The 15,187-nt window shown below is 57.3% G+C and overlaps 4 protein-coding genes and 1 long non-coding RNA gene across 8 annotated transcripts in view; 1 reads left to right on the top strand and 4 right to left on the bottom strand.

Annotated features, from left to right (window-relative positions):
- Positions 1–92: 92 nt before the first annotated feature.
- On the bottom strand, positions 93–3,723 carry AGER (advanced glycosylation end-product specific receptor). 3 transcript variants are annotated; one of them, XM_043907773.1, is made up of 11 exons: positions 3,169–3,723; positions 2,890–2,996; positions 2,565–2,757; positions 2,321–2,385; positions 1,926–2,013; positions 1,597–1,830; positions 1,375–1,505; positions 1,016–1,157; positions 739–765; positions 488–617; positions 93–365 (listed from the first exon to the last, which is right to left on the bottom strand). In XM_043907773.1, the coding sequence occupies exons 1-11, from the start codon at positions 3,218–3,220 to the stop codon at positions 266–268; spliced, it is 1,269 nt and encodes a 422-aa protein (XP_043763708.1). In that variant the 5' UTR covers positions 3,221–3,723; the 3' UTR covers positions 93–265. The 3 variants fall into 3 exon arrangements, with proteins under 3 accessions (XP_043763708.1, XP_043763709.1, XP_043763710.1); XM_043907774.1 differs by having other exon boundaries at positions 1,615–1,830; XM_043907775.1 differs by having other exon boundaries at positions 1,636–1,830.
- PBX2 (PBX homeobox 2) lies at positions 3,723–9,179 on the bottom strand. Its single transcript, XM_043907771.1, has 9 exons — positions 8,657–9,179; positions 7,639–7,712; positions 7,151–7,398; positions 6,860–7,050; positions 6,536–6,671; positions 6,273–6,426; positions 5,789–5,877; positions 5,584–5,670; positions 3,723–5,446 (listed from the first exon to the last, which is right to left on the bottom strand). The coding sequence occupies exons 1-9, from the start codon at positions 8,875–8,877 to the stop codon at positions 5,354–5,356; spliced, it is 1,293 nt and encodes a 430-aa protein (XP_043763706.1). The 5' UTR covers positions 8,878–9,179; the 3' UTR covers positions 3,723–5,353.
- LOC122697240 overlaps positions 7,695–15,187 on the top strand; it is a 23,711-nt gene continuing 16,218 nt past the window's right edge. Inside the window, exon 1 of the long non-coding RNA XR_006342026.1 lies at positions 7,695–7,794. This is a non-coding gene — a long non-coding RNA (uncharacterized LOC122697240). The remainder of the gene's footprint in view (positions 7,795–15,187) is intronic.
- Positions 9,712–11,866, bottom strand: GPSM3 (G protein signaling modulator 3). Of its 2 annotated transcripts, none has more exons than XM_043907787.1 (4): positions 11,426–11,866; positions 11,113–11,215; positions 10,705–10,904; positions 9,712–10,464 (listed from the first exon to the last, which is right to left on the bottom strand). In XM_043907787.1, exons 1-4 carry the CDS (start codon positions 11,465–11,467, stop codon positions 10,327–10,329), a joined length of 483 nt encoding a protein of 160 aa, XP_043763722.1. In that variant the 5' UTR covers positions 11,468–11,866; the 3' UTR covers positions 9,712–10,326. The 2 variants fall into 2 exon arrangements, with proteins under 2 accessions (XP_043763722.1, XP_043763721.1); XM_043907786.1 differs by having other exon boundaries at positions 11,113–11,221; positions 11,426–11,848.
- NOTCH4 (notch receptor 4) overlaps positions 12,924–15,187 on the bottom strand; it is a 24,979-nt gene continuing 22,715 nt past the window's right edge. The window contains exons 28-30 of the mRNA XM_043907770.1: positions 14,958–15,105; positions 14,349–14,446; positions 12,924–14,201 (exon numbers count right to left, since the gene is read on the bottom strand). Coding sequence (XP_043763705.1) covers positions 13,512–14,201; positions 14,349–14,446; positions 14,958–15,105 — 936 coding nt within the window. The 3' untranslated portion in view covers positions 12,924–13,511. The remainder of the gene's footprint in view (positions 14,202–14,348; positions 14,447–14,957; positions 15,106–15,187) is intronic.

Here is a 15,187-nt window from a genome sequence, read left to right as displayed (position 1 = left end):
TCACGACAGGAGCATCTTCTCCCCAACTTGAGCAGATGTTGGTGTGGTGTGGGGAAGCATGGGGGAGAGGGCATCACACAGCACACAACAGCAAATGTGGCAGGTGTTTACTCATCACTTTTTGTGGGAGGCTCTGGTTGTGGAAGAAAGTTTGGGGGAGGTGGGCTAAAGATTATACAGGGGAGAACTGGTCTGGGGCCAGAACAGTTGGAACAGTGTGGGAAAAGAAAAGGGGGCTGATGGATGGGGTGTGGTCGTGGGCTCCTCAAGGCCCTCCTGTGCTGCTCTCTGCTGCCTCAGGCTCCTCTGGCTGGTTCAGTTCCGCTCGCTCCTCCTCTTCCTCCTCCTGGTTTTCCGGGACCTTCCTGGGGAGGAGGATTGGGGAGAATCTGCACACGGTTTCCAGCACGCCATCATTTCTTATCCCCACACCCCTGCTTCCTGCCTGGCAGTTCTCAGTCTGAGGTGTCTGGTTTCCTCCACTCACCTCTCCTGTCCTCTTCGTTGCCGCCTTCGATGCCACATGATGACCCCGATGAGCAGGGCAACTGTCCCCAGGCCTCCCAGGATCCCCAGGGTCAGGGCTAGGGTTTCCAGCCCCGGCCCTTCCACAGAGCCTGTATGGAGATGGGGACAACTGAGGGCACGGCCCCACCACTCACAGTTCCTTTCTGGTTGACCAGCCCCTCAGTCCTGTGAGGCCCATCTGCTTCTCTTTGCCTTATCCAATCCCCTCACCTGCAGTCGTCCCCTCCTCGCCTGTTTCTGGAAAACAAGGTCAGAAGGGAAGGCTTCAGTTTGGAAGACTGTTATTTTGTGGGAACCCCAGTGCGTCCCTTAAAGGACCAGGCTGTTCTCTTGGGTTGTGTCGGGCAGAGGAGGCCTGGGTGTGGCTGCATTGAGGGTGGGGTGGGGTGGCTCTTGGGGACACTGCTAGTGTAGGGTGGGGAACTGGGGCCTGCACTGTCCCTCAGCCAGCCTCAGGGTTGGCCTGGGACTCAGAGGGAGGTCTCACCCATAATGCTGATGCTGACTGCACTGCTCTCCTGGGGCCCATGGCTGGGATGGGTGGCCACACAACTGTAGGTTCCCTGGTCCTCCGGCCCTACCTCTGGGAGGAGCAGCACGGGGCCAGGGGGAAGGGGCAGGGGCCTTCCCTGGTGGGGGAAGGAGGGACAGGAGACTATTAAACCCCCTGTCCACACATCCCATACTTCTGTCCTCGCCTCCACAGGCTCAGATACCCTTGTACCTCCTGGCCTGCCTCTCTCTCCATGATTGTGGAAGAGAAAGAGCTCCAGGCTCCCACCCCCTGCCTTCCGAATTGACAATTATGTATCTTGCTACCTGCCAGCCCCCTCTCGGGTCACTCACATCCTTGATCCAGTGGATTTGAGGTGGGGGCTGGGCAGGGGCTTCACAGGTCAAGGTCACGGTCCCACCAAGAGCTACTGTTCCCCCTTCTGGCTCTACCACCAACTGGACTTCCTCCAGTGGCACAGTGTCTGGGGGTGGGAAGGTGACGGGGTTGAGAGTCTTACCTGTGTGTGGTCCCAGTGGCCACGGGCTGAACCCTCCCCTTCCTCAGGGTCATACATTCCGACATGTGCTCACCCACGCTGGGGCCCTCCCCACCTCGGCGCTCACTCCAGACCCTGAGCTGGATGGGGGCCGTGTGCAGGGCTCGGCGCCGGGGAAGGCCAGGGGTGAAGCTACAGGAGAAGGTGGAGTGGAGAGCTCCTCCCCGAGCTGGGGTCACCATCAGCTCCGAATGGAGTGTGAAAAGCCCTGTCTCCGGGTGTCTCTTGGTCTCTTCCTTCACGGACACTCCTGTGGTTGGGGGAAGACAAGTTGAGACATTCCAGGGTGGGTGTGGGAGAGGGCTCACAAAGAAGGCAGCTGGGAGGGGAGACTCTGGGACTCACCTTTGCCATCAGGAATCAGAGTTTTCCCATCCAAGTGCCAGCTAAGAGTCCCTGCAGGGTAGCCCCCCTCGGACACACATGTCCCCACCTGGGGAAAAATCAACTTCATCATCTCTGGAAATAAGAGAATCCAGTGGCTCAGAGGGTAAAGAATCTGCCTGCAATGTGGGAGACCCAGGTTCGATTCCTAGGTCAGGAAGATCCCCTGGAAAAGGAACTGGCAAGCCACTCCAGTATTCTTGCCCAGAGTATCCCATGGATAGAGGAGCCTGGCGGGCTACAGTCCATGGGGTTGCAAAGAGTCAGACACAACTGAGTCACACACACACACACACAGCTACACTCCCCTCCCATCCTCAGGACCCCTTTCCATATCTCCCCTTTTCATCCTCTACCTTACTGGGGACACCAGCCATGAGTTCAGAGGCAGGATCAACAATTTCTGGCTTCCCAGGAATCTCTGAAGGAGGGAAAATTCCTATCAGAGGCCACAGCTTTGAAGATTCTCACACCCTGGGTGTGGGAATGGGGGCAGCTGAAGTCAAGTTCTCCCAGGCCAGGGCCAAGGAGTCAGGGCTGGGGTCGAAGGCTTTTCCTTAGATGAGAGGTGGGTGGTGAAGAGGTCCTGGGAACCCTTACGATAGACTCGGACTCGGTAGTTAGACTTGGTCTCCTTTCCGCTCCGGCTCGTTGCCCGGCACCGGAAAGTCCCCTCATCCTGGATCCCAACAGCCGGCAGGAGGAGGGAGCCGTTGGGGAGGACCCGAGCCACGCTATCCCAGGGGTCTCCCTGGGGAGACAGGACCTTCCAAGCTTCTGTCCGGCCTGTGTTCTGGGGGCAGAGGAGAGGGGCCTCAACAGTGCAGGCCCTTTGGGAAAGGACTGATGAAAAAGGGAGGTGGGCGGGAGGGGACACGAATCTCACTAGTGTACCCAGAAGTGGAGACACAGGAGCCCCACTTACCAGTTTCCATTCCAGCTGCTGGGGTGGTTTCTTGGGGGCTCCCTTGCAGTTCAGCACCAGTGGCTTCCCGATCCGGGCTGTGATGTTTTGGTCCCCTGTGACGGCCCCTGGGAGACAGCACCACGATGGAGGGCAGGGAGATGGGAGCTGGTAAGACTAGAACAGGGAGGATGAGGGAGACTGGAAAGCGGTAACCAGGTTCCTGGAAAGCTGGGGGGGATTTGGGGACGGGGCGGGGTGCCTTCTGCGGGGAGGGTTGGTGGTGGGGGAGTGGCTCACCCCACAGGCTGAGGACTAGCATCCAGGCTCTGACCGCTGCCCCTGCTGCCATCCTGCTTCCTTCCCAGGCTCCTGGCTCTGTCTGCCCCTTGCTGCTGGGGACACCACCCTAGGTGGGGCTTGTACCCTCTCCCCTGCCCCCATCTCCCCCGTCCCGTCACAGGGAATGCTAGGAATTCAAATTCAAGAGTCCTTCAGGTACTAGGAGAAACAATTGTCACCCCACCCCAGGGCACTGCCAGCCTCTGGGCACAGCCACATCCATGGGGGTGGGGAGTGCATCTCCTAGGGTCTCTCACCCCTCAGGACCCCAAACCTATTCCACCAGTCCACTGAAGGCTATTGGATGACTAAGCAAGGTTGCGAGGCAACAGGGTTCAGGCCTGGCTGTTTCCCAGGAGGCAGGGGTGAAACCTGGGGCCTGGGTGGTGAGGGAAAAACTGGAAGACCTGGGTGGGGTGGGGAGCAGGGAGCACCTATTTAGGGTTTTCTGAGAAAGAAAAAAAATTTTTTTCTGGGGTTTCTCATGTTTTTGAAAAGAATTCTCAACTAAACCCAGGAAAAAAAGAAATTTCTTTATTTAAAACTGTGGTTGTTTTTTTTTTCTGTGAAACTACAAGTTTACAAGTGAGGAGAGAACTGCCCCCAGCCCATGCCTCCCACCCCCACCCACCACACTCCCAACCTACCCCCCGGAATCCTGCCTGGATCTTTTGAGGGGAGGGGTTCCCCACTGTGACAGTCTTATAAATGCCTGAGGATGTTTGAGGGGTTCAGATCGTAGGGTTCAGGGCCGAGGGTTCGGGATGATGATTTTACCTTCCCTCATACCTGGCTGTTTGCAGCCTCCTTCCTCTCTCCCCCCACCCTCTTGATTTTGGACTGAGAAAAAAAGATACCTCATATCTGGGGAAACTGAGGGCAATACACACACAAACACCCCAACCCATATTTAACATATTTGGCAATAACCCCCTCCCCATTCTTCCTCCTCCAATCTGTAAATAGTAGTTTAATAAAAAAAGGATTTTAGATGTGTCATTTGCTCAAAATTACTGAGTCCAGCCCTGCCCAAGGGATGTAGGAAGAGGGGGGATAGGCCAACAGAGCAAGCCCGACTACCTCCACGCTAAATGCAGCAGAAAGCTGCCCACATGAGCAAAGGACACCTAAGTGACTTTATAAGCAAAGGAGAACACCTAAGTGATTGTGTGTGTGTGGCGGGGCGGGGAGCAGGCTTGATGCTCTGCTAAATGTTACTTCCTGATGGACAGGACTGGAGCCAGTCAGGCCTATTTGTTCCCCTTTCTCTTATCATGACCCCTTTGGCTATTACCCCTAATATGGGAAAGGAAGAAACTAAAAAAAAAAAAAAAAATCAACATTATTTATAAAAACATCTACTTCCCCAAACTAAATTAAAAATTAAGAACCACCACCACCACCAAAATCCCCCAAAATAAGAATTAAAAAAACTACAGATGGAACCCAGGGTTAATTTTTTCTTTCCTTAAAAAAAAAAAAAAAAAATTCAACCCCAAAGCCCAGTCAACAATTCCCTAAAGTAGCAGAAACTCCCTCCGAGGTAGATATCTGAGTCAGACACTCTCGTCCACCGAGCGATTCTATTGGTTTAAGATGAGCTGCGTATGAGGTAATAAAAGCCGTCTGGAGGGGCAGGAGGTGGGGGGGCACAGGGGGCGTGGCCCATGTCCTCTGTCCAGAAGTCATGTCCCCATTTTTGGCATCTCTGGTTGGGCAGGGCTGGCGTCTCCACAGATCCCAGAGCAGATAAGTGGGGTGGGGGAGGGAGAGTGGGGGAGCCCACAGAGAGACAGAGAGAGAGAAACAGAATAGTTGTCGGTGTGTTTATGAGAGAGAAAGAAGAGGAAAGATCTGAAAAACAGGGTGTGTGTGTTTCTGTGAGAGAGAAAAGGGGAGGAAAAATAAAAGAAAGAAAAAAGGGGTAGACAGACCCCACTCTCCCCTGAGGGGACCCCCATCTTCCCTGCCATGTCGTCGGCACCCCCAGCACTGACAGAATCTGGCCGGGGAGGGGACGGCCCCATCTGCCCTTCTCTTGTCTTGTGCTTCTCCCGTGTCTGGGTTTTGTCCTCCGGATGCCTGTATCCTCTTCAAAAGTTGCCTTGTGAGCCCCCACCCCTGTTGGCCCTGAGGGGCAAGATCAGTTGGAAGTGTCCGAATGAACGCTCCCTGGTCCCTCTGTCGGGGACGTCACTGAGGACGGGGTGACAGCCTCCTGCCAGCCGCCATTTGCCTGGGGAAAAAAAGAGACAGACAGCTGGGGTAGGGCTTTGAGAAACCCAGCACAGGGGCCAGCGCTGCCGGGGAAAACGCCCCCCTCACCCCCACCCCAGTGAGAGGTGAGGAGAGGGGCTTCAGGTGCTTACTCACCCTCATTTCCCGAGGGCTGTACATCTGGCCTCCCCCGAGGTTATCCCCGTAGCCCCCTGGCCCCATTGAGTGTCGGAGTGATTCCACCTGCAGGCAACAGAGGATAGGACACAGTGAGAAACCTCGGAAGAAAAGACTTTCAGATCCAAAAGTAGGGAAACTGAGTTTGAAAAAGCCCTACTCAAGGCGCGATGGACCACCTGACCTGGGAGGCAGAGTAGGAATCTCCGTTGAGCCCGGGCATCCCCAGAAACATGTCACCGGATCCTGAGAGATTGAAAGAGCCGCCAGAGCCTTGAGGGAGCAGAGGGGGAAGTAGGGAAGAGTGTAACAGAGCCTGTGATGGCAGATGGGAGACTCCCCGCAGCTCTCAGTTTTCAAAGAGTGCCCTGGACTAGCTTGGTGGAGGTGTGCCACCATACCCAAATTATCCACAAAACAATATGGCAACACTCAGAAGGAGCAGGCTGTTTCTGAGCCTCCCCTGGCCATTTGCTGGAAGAAAGGCAGAAGTAACTTCACTGGAGTGGCCTCGCCCCCCACCCCCACACATCCCCACCCATCTGACAAGCTTGGTCTCTCTCACCCCAGAAGGCCCCCTCTTTCTGCTCTGATCCTGCCTAAACAAGAAGTGGGAACAAAAGCAGGGAGCATGCAGAAGAGCCAGCCAGGGTGGCAGCGGGATCCACCTGCGGAGGAAGGGGGTGTCGGGGAGCTGGTGCGGCTGTGGCCTCCCTGGGTGACCGACACGGCGGTCTTGACGGCATAGATGTTTGCCTCCTCTTGGAACTTTCCAATGTTTTTCTTATAGCGAATCCGCTTGTTGCCAAACCAGTTCGAGACCTGCGGGGTGGTGGGCAGAAAGCAGGGTCAGGTGGGAAACCCGTCCCTCTGTGAACACCTTAGTTAGAGCTTTGTGCCCTCCAAACGCCTCCCCAAGCCTCCCCGGTACCTGAGAGACAGTGATTCCGCACTTCTTGGCGAGCTCCTCCTTAGCCTCCTCACTAGGGTATGGGTTACTCAGGTGGGAGTAGAAATACTCATTCAGAACCTCTGTGGCCTGTTTGCTGAAGTTACGGCGTTTCCGTCTATAGAGGAGAGAGGGGGTGGTGAGGAGGGTGTTGGTGTCCTGGCCGGGCAATCCTGTTGATTCACTTCAGAGGGTACCAGTGTCATGGAGCAGAGTGTTGTGCTATGCAACACGGTGGCCCCGAGGCTCGGAGAAGAATGGGAAGGAGCTGGGTGCTGGGGGCCGGTTGGGGGCCCTGGGCCCCACCTGGCGTCCAGGAAGCGGGAACGTAGGATCATGACGGCCTCGCAGGTGCTCTGCTTGAGTTGCATCTGGATGGCGCTGAACTTCCGGTGGATGATGCTCACCATGCGCTCCATCTCCTTGGGTGCCACGGGCCGCGTGCGGCTCTGCTCCCTCAGCAGGTTCATGACGTGGGTTGTGAACTCGTTACACGCCTGCAGCAGGGGCCCGAGGCTTGGTGAGCAGGAGCCCTTTGGCCCTGGGCATCCCCCTTAAGAGCCTCTCCCTCCACCCACTCCGGCTTCTTCTCCTCACCTGCTCATATTTCTCCAGCTCCGAGTGGTAAATGTGGCGGATCTGGGCAAGTTTGCTGCGATAGTCCGAGTGTTCGATGGAGTTGTCAGGGGACACTCCACCCCCGGAGGCTGCAGCGGCGGCAGCTGCAGCCGCTGAGCCACCCCCTTTCTCAGGCCCAGCCACACCCTCTGCCAGAAGCATGTTGTCCAAGCGCATCAGCTGTGGATCCACAGGCTCCTCCTCTTGGGAGCTTCGAATGCTGAGGCCTAGCATGCAGGCGAGCGGACTTAGGGACCCAGGGACCCCACACCCCAGCTCTCAGCCCTCCTGGGGCCACCTGGAGACTCAAGTCTCCAGGCGTGGGTTCCCTCCCAAGCCCCCCTTAGCAATCTTCCTAACCCACACTTTCCTCAGGGGCCCAAGCTGTCAAAACTCTTAGCCTAAGCTCTCCAGGGAACAGGGTTCTGTCCCCAGAGTTGAGGAATTGGAGGAGGGAACTCACATACCAGTTTTCTCCTTGATTTCACACAGGACGCTAAAGAGAGCAGGCTTCATGCGGTGGCAGTTTAGGGCGTGTTTCCTTGGGGAACGGGAGAGAAAAGTTGAGAGGCTATGGAATTGCCAAGGGGGAAAAACAACCACAGGACGACACACCCAGGAGGGTAAGAGGGGAGTGTGGGAATGGGGAGGTGGTGGGTAAATCTGTGGCAAGAAAAAGCAAGGCTGGGGCCCGAATGAAGTCTGGGGGGTTCTTAGGAAGAGTTCAGCTTCCACGTGGAGATAAGGGGAAGCTACCTGGCTTTGGCTGGAAGGAGGGAAGGTGCCGCGAGCTGAAGGCACCATGGCCAGGTGGGGACTGTGGGAGACGGTCTAGAAAGGTACAGAAGAGGATGTGGGAATGACTGCAGAAATAAGAGTGACTAGGTAGATTTCAGAGGAAGACAGGCGGAGGCCGAGGAGAAGGAGGAGGAGATCAGAGCTTCAGGTGCCCGAGGGGGTGAGGGGTGCTGAGCTGAAGTGGGGAGTTCAGTATAGAGATGTGTGAAGGGTCCTGGGACTGAGCAGGGCTCATAGTGTCAACTGAGCAGGGGCAAAGGGTGCCTGAGGACCTGGGAGGCTGGGCCCTGGGTGGAGAGAAATGGTCGGAGCCCTGGGGAGGGGTCTGGAGAGCCCTAGGAAGAGGGTGGGCTGGAGAGTTAGGGGAGCAGACAGCACAGCAGGTTTTTAGTCTGGGAGTCAGAAGGGGTCTCTGGAGATGGAAGGATGTTCCAGGGGAGTGTGGGGTGGTTAGGGAGAGGTGGGGGGGGGGTGAGACCACTTAGGGTTCCCCTTTTCGAAGGTTTCAGGGACTGGGGGTGAAGGGAGGTTTGAGAGGGATCACTTATCTTGGGGCTCCCAGGAGTAAGGAGAAGAAAGCTTTAGTATCCTGGGGAGGGTCCTGAGTTGGGGGCTCCCAGAAGGTTCAGAGCTTGTGAACGGGGCTTCTGCTGGGTCTGTGTGGGGTCCCGGGTTGGGGGCACTCACTTGGCCTGGGCCTCGTCCAGGCTCTGGTCGGTGATGGTCATTATCTGCTGCAGAATGTCCCCGATGTCTTGCTTCCCTCGGCCTCCCGGGACCCCCCCGCTACCCCCACCGGGGTCTCCGCCACCGGGAGGTTCGCCAGGGCCCCCAGGTTCCCCACCCACCAATCCAAGGCCCCCTCGGCCCCCGCCTGGAGGGGGCGGCCCCAGCAGCCGCTCGTCCATAGTTGGGGGGGGGCCCTGAGGCCCCCTCCCTGCTCCGCCCCTCCCCCCCGCCTGGTTACTTCCCCCCCAAACTCGCTGGGGCCGCTGCTCCCTCCGCCCCAACCCCCGCCCGTCTCCCCGGCTCCCGGCTCTCCCGGGGGTTCACCCCGGCCCTGAAGGGAGACCTGGGGTACCGTCTGGGCCCCCCACAGGAGACCCCGGCCCCCGGCGGCGGAGAAAATGGAGCCGGAGAGAGAGAGGAGGCCCAAGCGGGGGTGTGTGTGAGAGAGAGAGGGAGGAGGGAGGAGGGAGGAGTGGGGGAGCGAGGGAGGGAGGCTGGGGGAGGGGAGCCGGGGAGGAAGAGGAGGGGAGAAGGGAGGAGGAACAGGGAGGAGCTGGGGGCGGAGAGAGACGCACAGAAACAGAGGAACTGAGACCGAGTGGAGGAGGGGACGAGGGAGGAGACTAGCCCGTGGGGAAAATGAGGGAAGGGCCCAGGGGCTGGACTTCTGTGGCCTTGAAGCGGGGGCGTGTTGGAGGCTGGGGGGGTCCTTCCACCCGGGTTCTGAATCCGGGATCAAGCTGATGAGGACCCTGGCCGCTGGAATGCCTGGGTTCACCGACAGCTTAGTTCATATTTCTTATACTAATGACTCCCCTCCCTGTTCTACTTAATTAAAACCAGGAGAGGGGGGCTGGGGGGGATAATTAGGGAGGTCTCCAGCCGCTGCTTAATGAGCCAGTAATTAACCAGCCAGGGAGGGGAGCTGGCCTCTGGCCAGACTGGGGAGAGCGGGCAGCCTCCGGCCTCACCTTCCTACCCTCCACCCGGCCACCGCAGACACCAGTCTTCAGTCCAGAGGGGAATCACATTTATTCATATAACCAAACATCAGACAGTTCAGAACAGCAGCGGGGAGGGAGGGTGGGCAGGGCTAAATGTCCTTTCACAGCCTGTAGGCCCCTCAGTCCTGGGGCTAGGGGGTGCCGGTGATGGAGATGCGAGAATGGTCTTTATGTCTTTGCTGTGCCCTCTCTTCCTTTCTCCTTATTGGGAAGGAGGGTGGAATTCTCAGGTCAAAACCTTGGGAGATTTGCTGTTCTTTGGGGAGATCCCACCTGGTAGCTTGACTACTGGGGGTGTCCCCACAGCTCAGGATGGAGACTCAGGCACTCCCTGAGATCAGAAGAGAGGGTGAGGTGTCCCACTGAGGCTGGGATCCTCTCATAGCCTCATAACACACTTGGTTATGGAGGGAGTTATTATCCATCCTACCTTGGCTATTCCCAGGCTTTCAGACTTTCACCCGCTCCACTTCCCAGGAAAGGTGGATGAGGGTGATGAATATTGAGATTTCTGCTGGGTCTTCCAGTCTCTGGTGCCCCTCCCTGGCAGGGGTGAGGGCATGCAGTGGAGCTGCCCAGCTTTTGAGCCCCAGGAATGCAGAGGGGCTGGTGGGGGCTCAAGTCTCAGCAGGTGTGTGCGGGGGGCCGGGACCTTTGCTCCTCCATTCGACCCCCACCCTGAACTCTCAGCAGCAACTCCAGGAGCTCCTGCCCCCCTGGGGGTAGGGGAGGCTCTGACCGCTGGGCTTCCATCCGCTGGCACTGGAGGAGTGGAGTAAGAGGAAGTTGATGGTGAGGTTTTAAAAGGAGCAGGCCTTGAAAGGAGCCAGGGCTGGTGTGAGGGGCATAGAGGACACCAGTGATGTGGGGATAGGGAGAGTAGGACCTGGTGAGGGGGCAGATGCCTGGGGAGAAGGAGGGGTAGGACCCAAGAGAGAAAAGGGGCCAGAACCAAGAAGCCTGGGTCTTGCCTTCTGGGGGGAGGGGGGCGGGTTGTCTCACCTGGTGACTGAGGATAGTGCTGTAGAGCTGTTCTCTGTCCTCAAGAGGCCGGGGGAGGGCTCGACCTAGGCTTGGGGGGTTCTTGGGAGGATGGAAGGTGGCTCTCTGCTCCTCTAGGCGGCGGGACTGGGCCTCCGCCACCAGGTCCAGAAGGAGCTCGGTCTGCAGGGAGAGCAGGGAGGCCGAGCGGGGCCCCAGGGCTGGGGAGAGGAGGCGAGGGCTCAGACCCAGAAAGGTTGGCAGAAGGAGTGGTGGGTGTGTGTGTGTGTTGGGGGTGTCAGGGCTACCAGGGTGTGATGGGGAGTTGGAGGTGGGGAGAGAGCCCCTGATGGAATGGGCCTTGGTAATAGGATTAGGAAAGAAGTGGGTACCAGGTCAGGGAGCTCCCCAGAGAGGGGTTGGGGGTACCTGTATGGCGAGTCCCTGGAGGAGGAGGGGACGGAGGGGCAGACCTCCAAGGTCGAATGCTGGAGCTCGCGGGGGGCCAGCCATGCTCATCCTGATGGGGGCCCTGATGCTGAGAGACATCCGTTCCAGTCAAGTGGGGGTGGGGTGGGCAGAGGGCTAGGCCAGCAGCCCATTTCCTCTCTGTGTCTCTGTTCCTGCCTCAGTGTGCCCAAACCCGTCCAAGTCCCCTGAGTCCGTTACTCAGTCTCTGCCCCAGGTCCTCTCACCTCTCTCTCTCCCAGTGTCAGCCTCCCCAACCCGGTGCCGAGCTCACCTGCTCACCATCCTCTTCTTCCTGGGGTCTCTCAGCCTCCATACCCTGGAGGGGAGAAACCAATGGGGGAGGGGGTAGCTGGGATTTGGGAGGAGGGCCGGAACCCTGAGTTCCTGAGGGGAGTAGGGGCGGAAAGGGGTGGGGGCGAGCCGGGGGCTGGATGCCTGGGTACTGAGCAGGAAGCTGGGTTCCTGGTCAGCCCCCCCACGGGCCCCGCCCATCCCTGTCAACTTCCTCCAGTTCTCTTTTCCCACCCAAACTGCTGGCTTGACCTCTCTCGCCCCAGGGGAGCAGAGAGACTGGGAAAAGCTCCTCCAGCTGCAGTAGTGGTGGGGGTTCAGAATGGGAAAGGATTTTTGGCTTTTTCATCTCCAGAGCCTCAGTAGCCCCCTAAACCCCAGCTGTGTTCCCTCCACCCCCCTCCTCCCCTTCAGTTCTGTCAACACAGGAACTAGCTACAAAGGAAGTGGTTTCACTCTTCAGAATCCCCCCCCCCCCCCCCCAGCCCCAGGTGCCTTCTCTAGGAAGGACCCACCACCTGCTTCCCAGCTTCCGTGACTTACTGGGATGGGGAGGGGCATGTTTCCAGTAGGAAGACAGATTCAAGGATGTCAGGCCCTCAAACATACATATATCCCGAGCACTGTGTTTAACAAATATGGGTTGAGTAGTTACCATTGCCCCATAGGTGCTTACAGTCTATTCAGGGCACAAAATATGCACGAAATGTAAGACACAAAGGGAAAGCTTTCCTCTCATCATGAAACGGAAAAGGGAGAGGACCGCAACCTGACTTGAGCTTTGGTCAATGCTGCTCAGACTGGCTGGCACCAAAGTGGGAAACAGGACAGACAGAGACATTTGGGACCTCTTAATGGCAACGTGTCACGTTAGCTGAGTGACTTAGAGCATGAAATACAATGATGAGATCAGGTTCTGCCGCTTAATGCCTTGCAATCTTGGGCAAATACAATCTCTCTGCCTCAGATTCTCAAAGAGTAAAAAGGAGTTTTGTGTTTTTGTTTTTTTTTTTACCATTTATATCGTTGATATGAGGGTCAAATGTGATAAAGCATTTGTCCTGTAGTGAATGCTCAATAAATGGTAGTTATTATTAGTTTTCAAATGCTTCATGCCTGCATGTTTCAGGTCCATCACCATGAAAGAGGCATAACCATATTGCTGAATGGTAGTTAAAGTTTGATGCTCTCTCCATCTCCCTCTACTTGAGGCCTCAGGAATCATATCTAAATGGCTATAACAAAATGCCCTTCAAAGAGGGATGAAGGGTATGCATGCTTTAGTGTGTGTGGTTTCTTACTGGATTACTAGAGACTTTAGATGATTCCTTAAACTAACATAGGACCCTGTCTTATTTTTGCTCTTAAAACTATACTCAAAGCTTCCATCCACTTGTTGAACCTAGGGCACAAAATTCTGAAAACATGATGCAGTCAATTTCATATTTTTTCCGTTCCCCAACCCTTCCAAAAGACTGTAACACTTCAAATCATTTTTATTATGGGGTGACAGATTTGGGGTTCTTAGAGATAGTGGTGGCTAGAAGGGTGGCACTTCATCCCTGCAGTAGTTTGTTTGGGGGCATGGTGTGGTGGGGAAGAAAGCAAGGAATCATCAGTTGGACTAACCCTTGTCCCTGTCTTCAGCGCCTACACAGTGCCTGGCACACCGTAGGCACTCAATAAATATCTGTCAGCTGTTTGCGGGTATTGGGGATATCAGGCGATAGAGGCTCCCTTTGGGAACAATATACAGAAAAGAACATCTCACATTCTGTCAGTCTGCAGTTCTTGGTTCAAGGGTACTTCCTGTAACCCCTCATCCTTTTTTTCTGAGAGAGGCTGGCCATCTCATCAGGGTGCTTCATCCCTGCACCCTGAACCCTCTTTCCGGGGCTGCAGTTTCCCCACGTGTAAGACGATGTGATGTACATCATTTTGTGAGGGACACTACACTCTTATCTCTCACTTTCAAAGCACAAGGATCTTAAAATCTAGAGGCCTTCCAGACTTCTTGTCATTTAATGAGTACCCACTTTTAGAATCCCTCCCTGAAATGTGGCCTTTTATTTTTGACCCTCGCCTCCTGCATTTAGGGGTATTACTTGGTGGGCTGGGGGACCCCAGGCAACTTGAGGGGATCCCCGCTCAGGGGACGGTGTTAGGCAAGGAGGCGGGACTGGCGTGTTGGAGGCGGGGCCGCAGGCTCCTAGGGCCACCCAATCGCAGGGCCAGTCAACAGCTGCGGCCACGCCCCCGCTCCCGGCCGTGACCCCGGATCTTCCTCGCACTATTGCAGGGTTGGGCCGAGGCCCGCGCATGCCTGCCGAGAACCTACGGCCGCGGAGGGGCGGGCCTTCTCCTGTTCCTTTCGATAGGCTTCGGCAGCGCGAGTAGGCCCCGCCCCCGTGCGTGGCCAAGTCTACGGACAAAGTCCGGGCTTGCGGACGGGCTCCCGCTGACAGCGTCCGGCAGCGCGGCGCAGCCCCGCCCCCACGCGGCGGCACGCTTCCGGACGCGGTCCTCGCTCGCGGGAAGGCGCCTGCCGCGCGGCCCGGCGTGGGTTTGTGACGCGCTTCCGATGGCCCTGCCCCTTCCAACAGCGTTAGCAGATCCCAGTGGTTGCGCTGGCGGGCGACGTCTCCGGGTGTTAGCCCGGCCTGGTCCCGTAGCCCTCGGGCGGCTCCCAGCCCCAGCAGCAGCTGAGCTACCTCCATCGCCCCTTCTCGGGCCGCCAGGAACAGCGGCGTCTGCTCCTGCGCGGGAGGAAACAGCCAAGGGCGAGGTCAGGGAAGGCCACGCCCGTAGGACTGGCTCTCCTACTTGACCGCTGCCCCGCCTCTTCAGGGTTTTCGCTGTTCACCTCTCCCGCTCCCAGTTTATTGTTAGGGCCCCCATCTAACCCTGCCATCCTGTGCGTCTTTATCGGCTCCGGCCTGGAGAAGGGAGCGGGCGGCCCGGGCGTTGTTCACGGCGGCGGCCCAGTGCAGCGCTGTTTTTCCTAGGGGAGCACGTGAGAGGTAGTTACCGCGAGGCTGGGGGCCAGACGCCTGGGTTCCTGTTTCCCACGGGTTCTGGTCTTGGGGGAAGGGCTGTTCCGCCCGCCGGGTCCCTCCGAGGCGGAAGCGTTGCCCGGGTGACCGTCGACCTGCAGGAAGCGTTGCCCCTGGTGACGTCACCGGCGCGCGGGAGGGACAATGGTGCATTGTTCTGGGGTCTATGGGACCGGCAGACCGCATCCCTCCCACGAGACCCCTCTCCGTTTTCACAGATACTCTTCCTCCATCCTGGTTCCCGGTGGGCAAGGACAGCGTGTGTGTGTGTGTTTGAGGATGCTGAGGGCAGACTCATGTGCTGCCTCCTGCAGATTTACCACCTTGACAGCAGGGTGGGGGGGAATGCCCCAGCTTCCGGTTGGTTCCTCTGCTCTCCCCCGTATTTTTTAGATCTTACCTCATACCCCATTTGCTCAGCTTCTCTATAGCACAACATCAGCTTCTCCAGATCCATACCCCATTTGTCTCTGGCCCCCACATCTGCTTGGGCTGCAATCAGTTCTTCAACCAGGTCTTCAACAGCCAGCCTGGCGGCCAGCATCAGGGCTGTGGTTCCATCCTCTGTCCGCGCATCCACTGCAGTCTGTCTGCTGCGGAGTAAGAGCTGGAGGGGACAGAGAGGACCAGTGACCGCTGGTATATCTGGACTGCTAGCTAAGGCCCCTTGCACTGCTAACCCACCTCCC

This window comes from Cervus elaphus, chromosome 7, assembly GCF_910594005.1.
Source record: "Cervus elaphus chromosome 7, mCerEla1.1, whole genome shotgun sequence".
Lineage (NCBI taxonomy): Eukaryota > Metazoa > Chordata > Mammalia > Artiodactyla > Cervidae > Cervus > Cervus elaphus.
The sequence above is the reverse complement of the archived record's forward strand: the minus strand, read 5'-3'. Positions and strand labels throughout refer to the sequence as shown.

Bases quoted from the DNA above. Each gene is read 5' to 3' on its own strand.
- AGER (XM_043907773.1), bottom strand. From the start codon at position 3,220: ATGGCAGCAGGGGCAGCGGTCAGAGCCTGGATGCTAGTCCTCAGCCTG. The intron at 1,506-1,596 runs GTATGACCCTGA...TCCCACCCCCAG, and splicing joins GGGTGAGCACATGTCGGAAT to ACACTGTGCCACTGGAGGAA. The intron at 618-738 runs GTGAGGGGATTG...ATCTCCATACAG, and splicing joins CGAGGAGGGGACGACTGCAG to GCTCTGTGGAAGGGCCGGGG.
- PBX2 (XM_043907771.1), bottom strand. From the start codon at position 8,877: ATGGACGAGCGGCTGCTGGGGCCGCCCCCTCCAGGCGGGGGCCGAGGG. The intron at 6,427-6,535 runs GTACCGGGGAGG...ACCACCCCGCAG, and splicing joins GCGGAATCACTGTCTCTCAG to GTCTCGAACTGGTTTGGCAA. The intron at 5,671-5,788 runs GTCAGGTGGTCC...TGTTGCCTGCAG, and splicing joins ATTCCTACTCTGCCTCCCAG to GTGGAATCACTCCGACACTC.
- GPSM3 (XM_043907786.1), bottom strand. From the start codon at position 11,467: ATGGAGGCTGAGAGACCCCAGGAAGAAGAGGATGGTGAGCAG. The intron at 10,905-11,112 runs GTACCCCCAACC...TCCTCTCCCCAG, and splicing joins TCCAGGGACTCGCCATACAG to CCCTGGGGCCCCGCTCGGCC. The intron at 10,465-10,704 runs GTGAGACAACCC...CCACTCCTCCAG, and splicing joins GCACTATCCTCAGTCACCAG to TGCCAGCGGATGGAAGCCCA.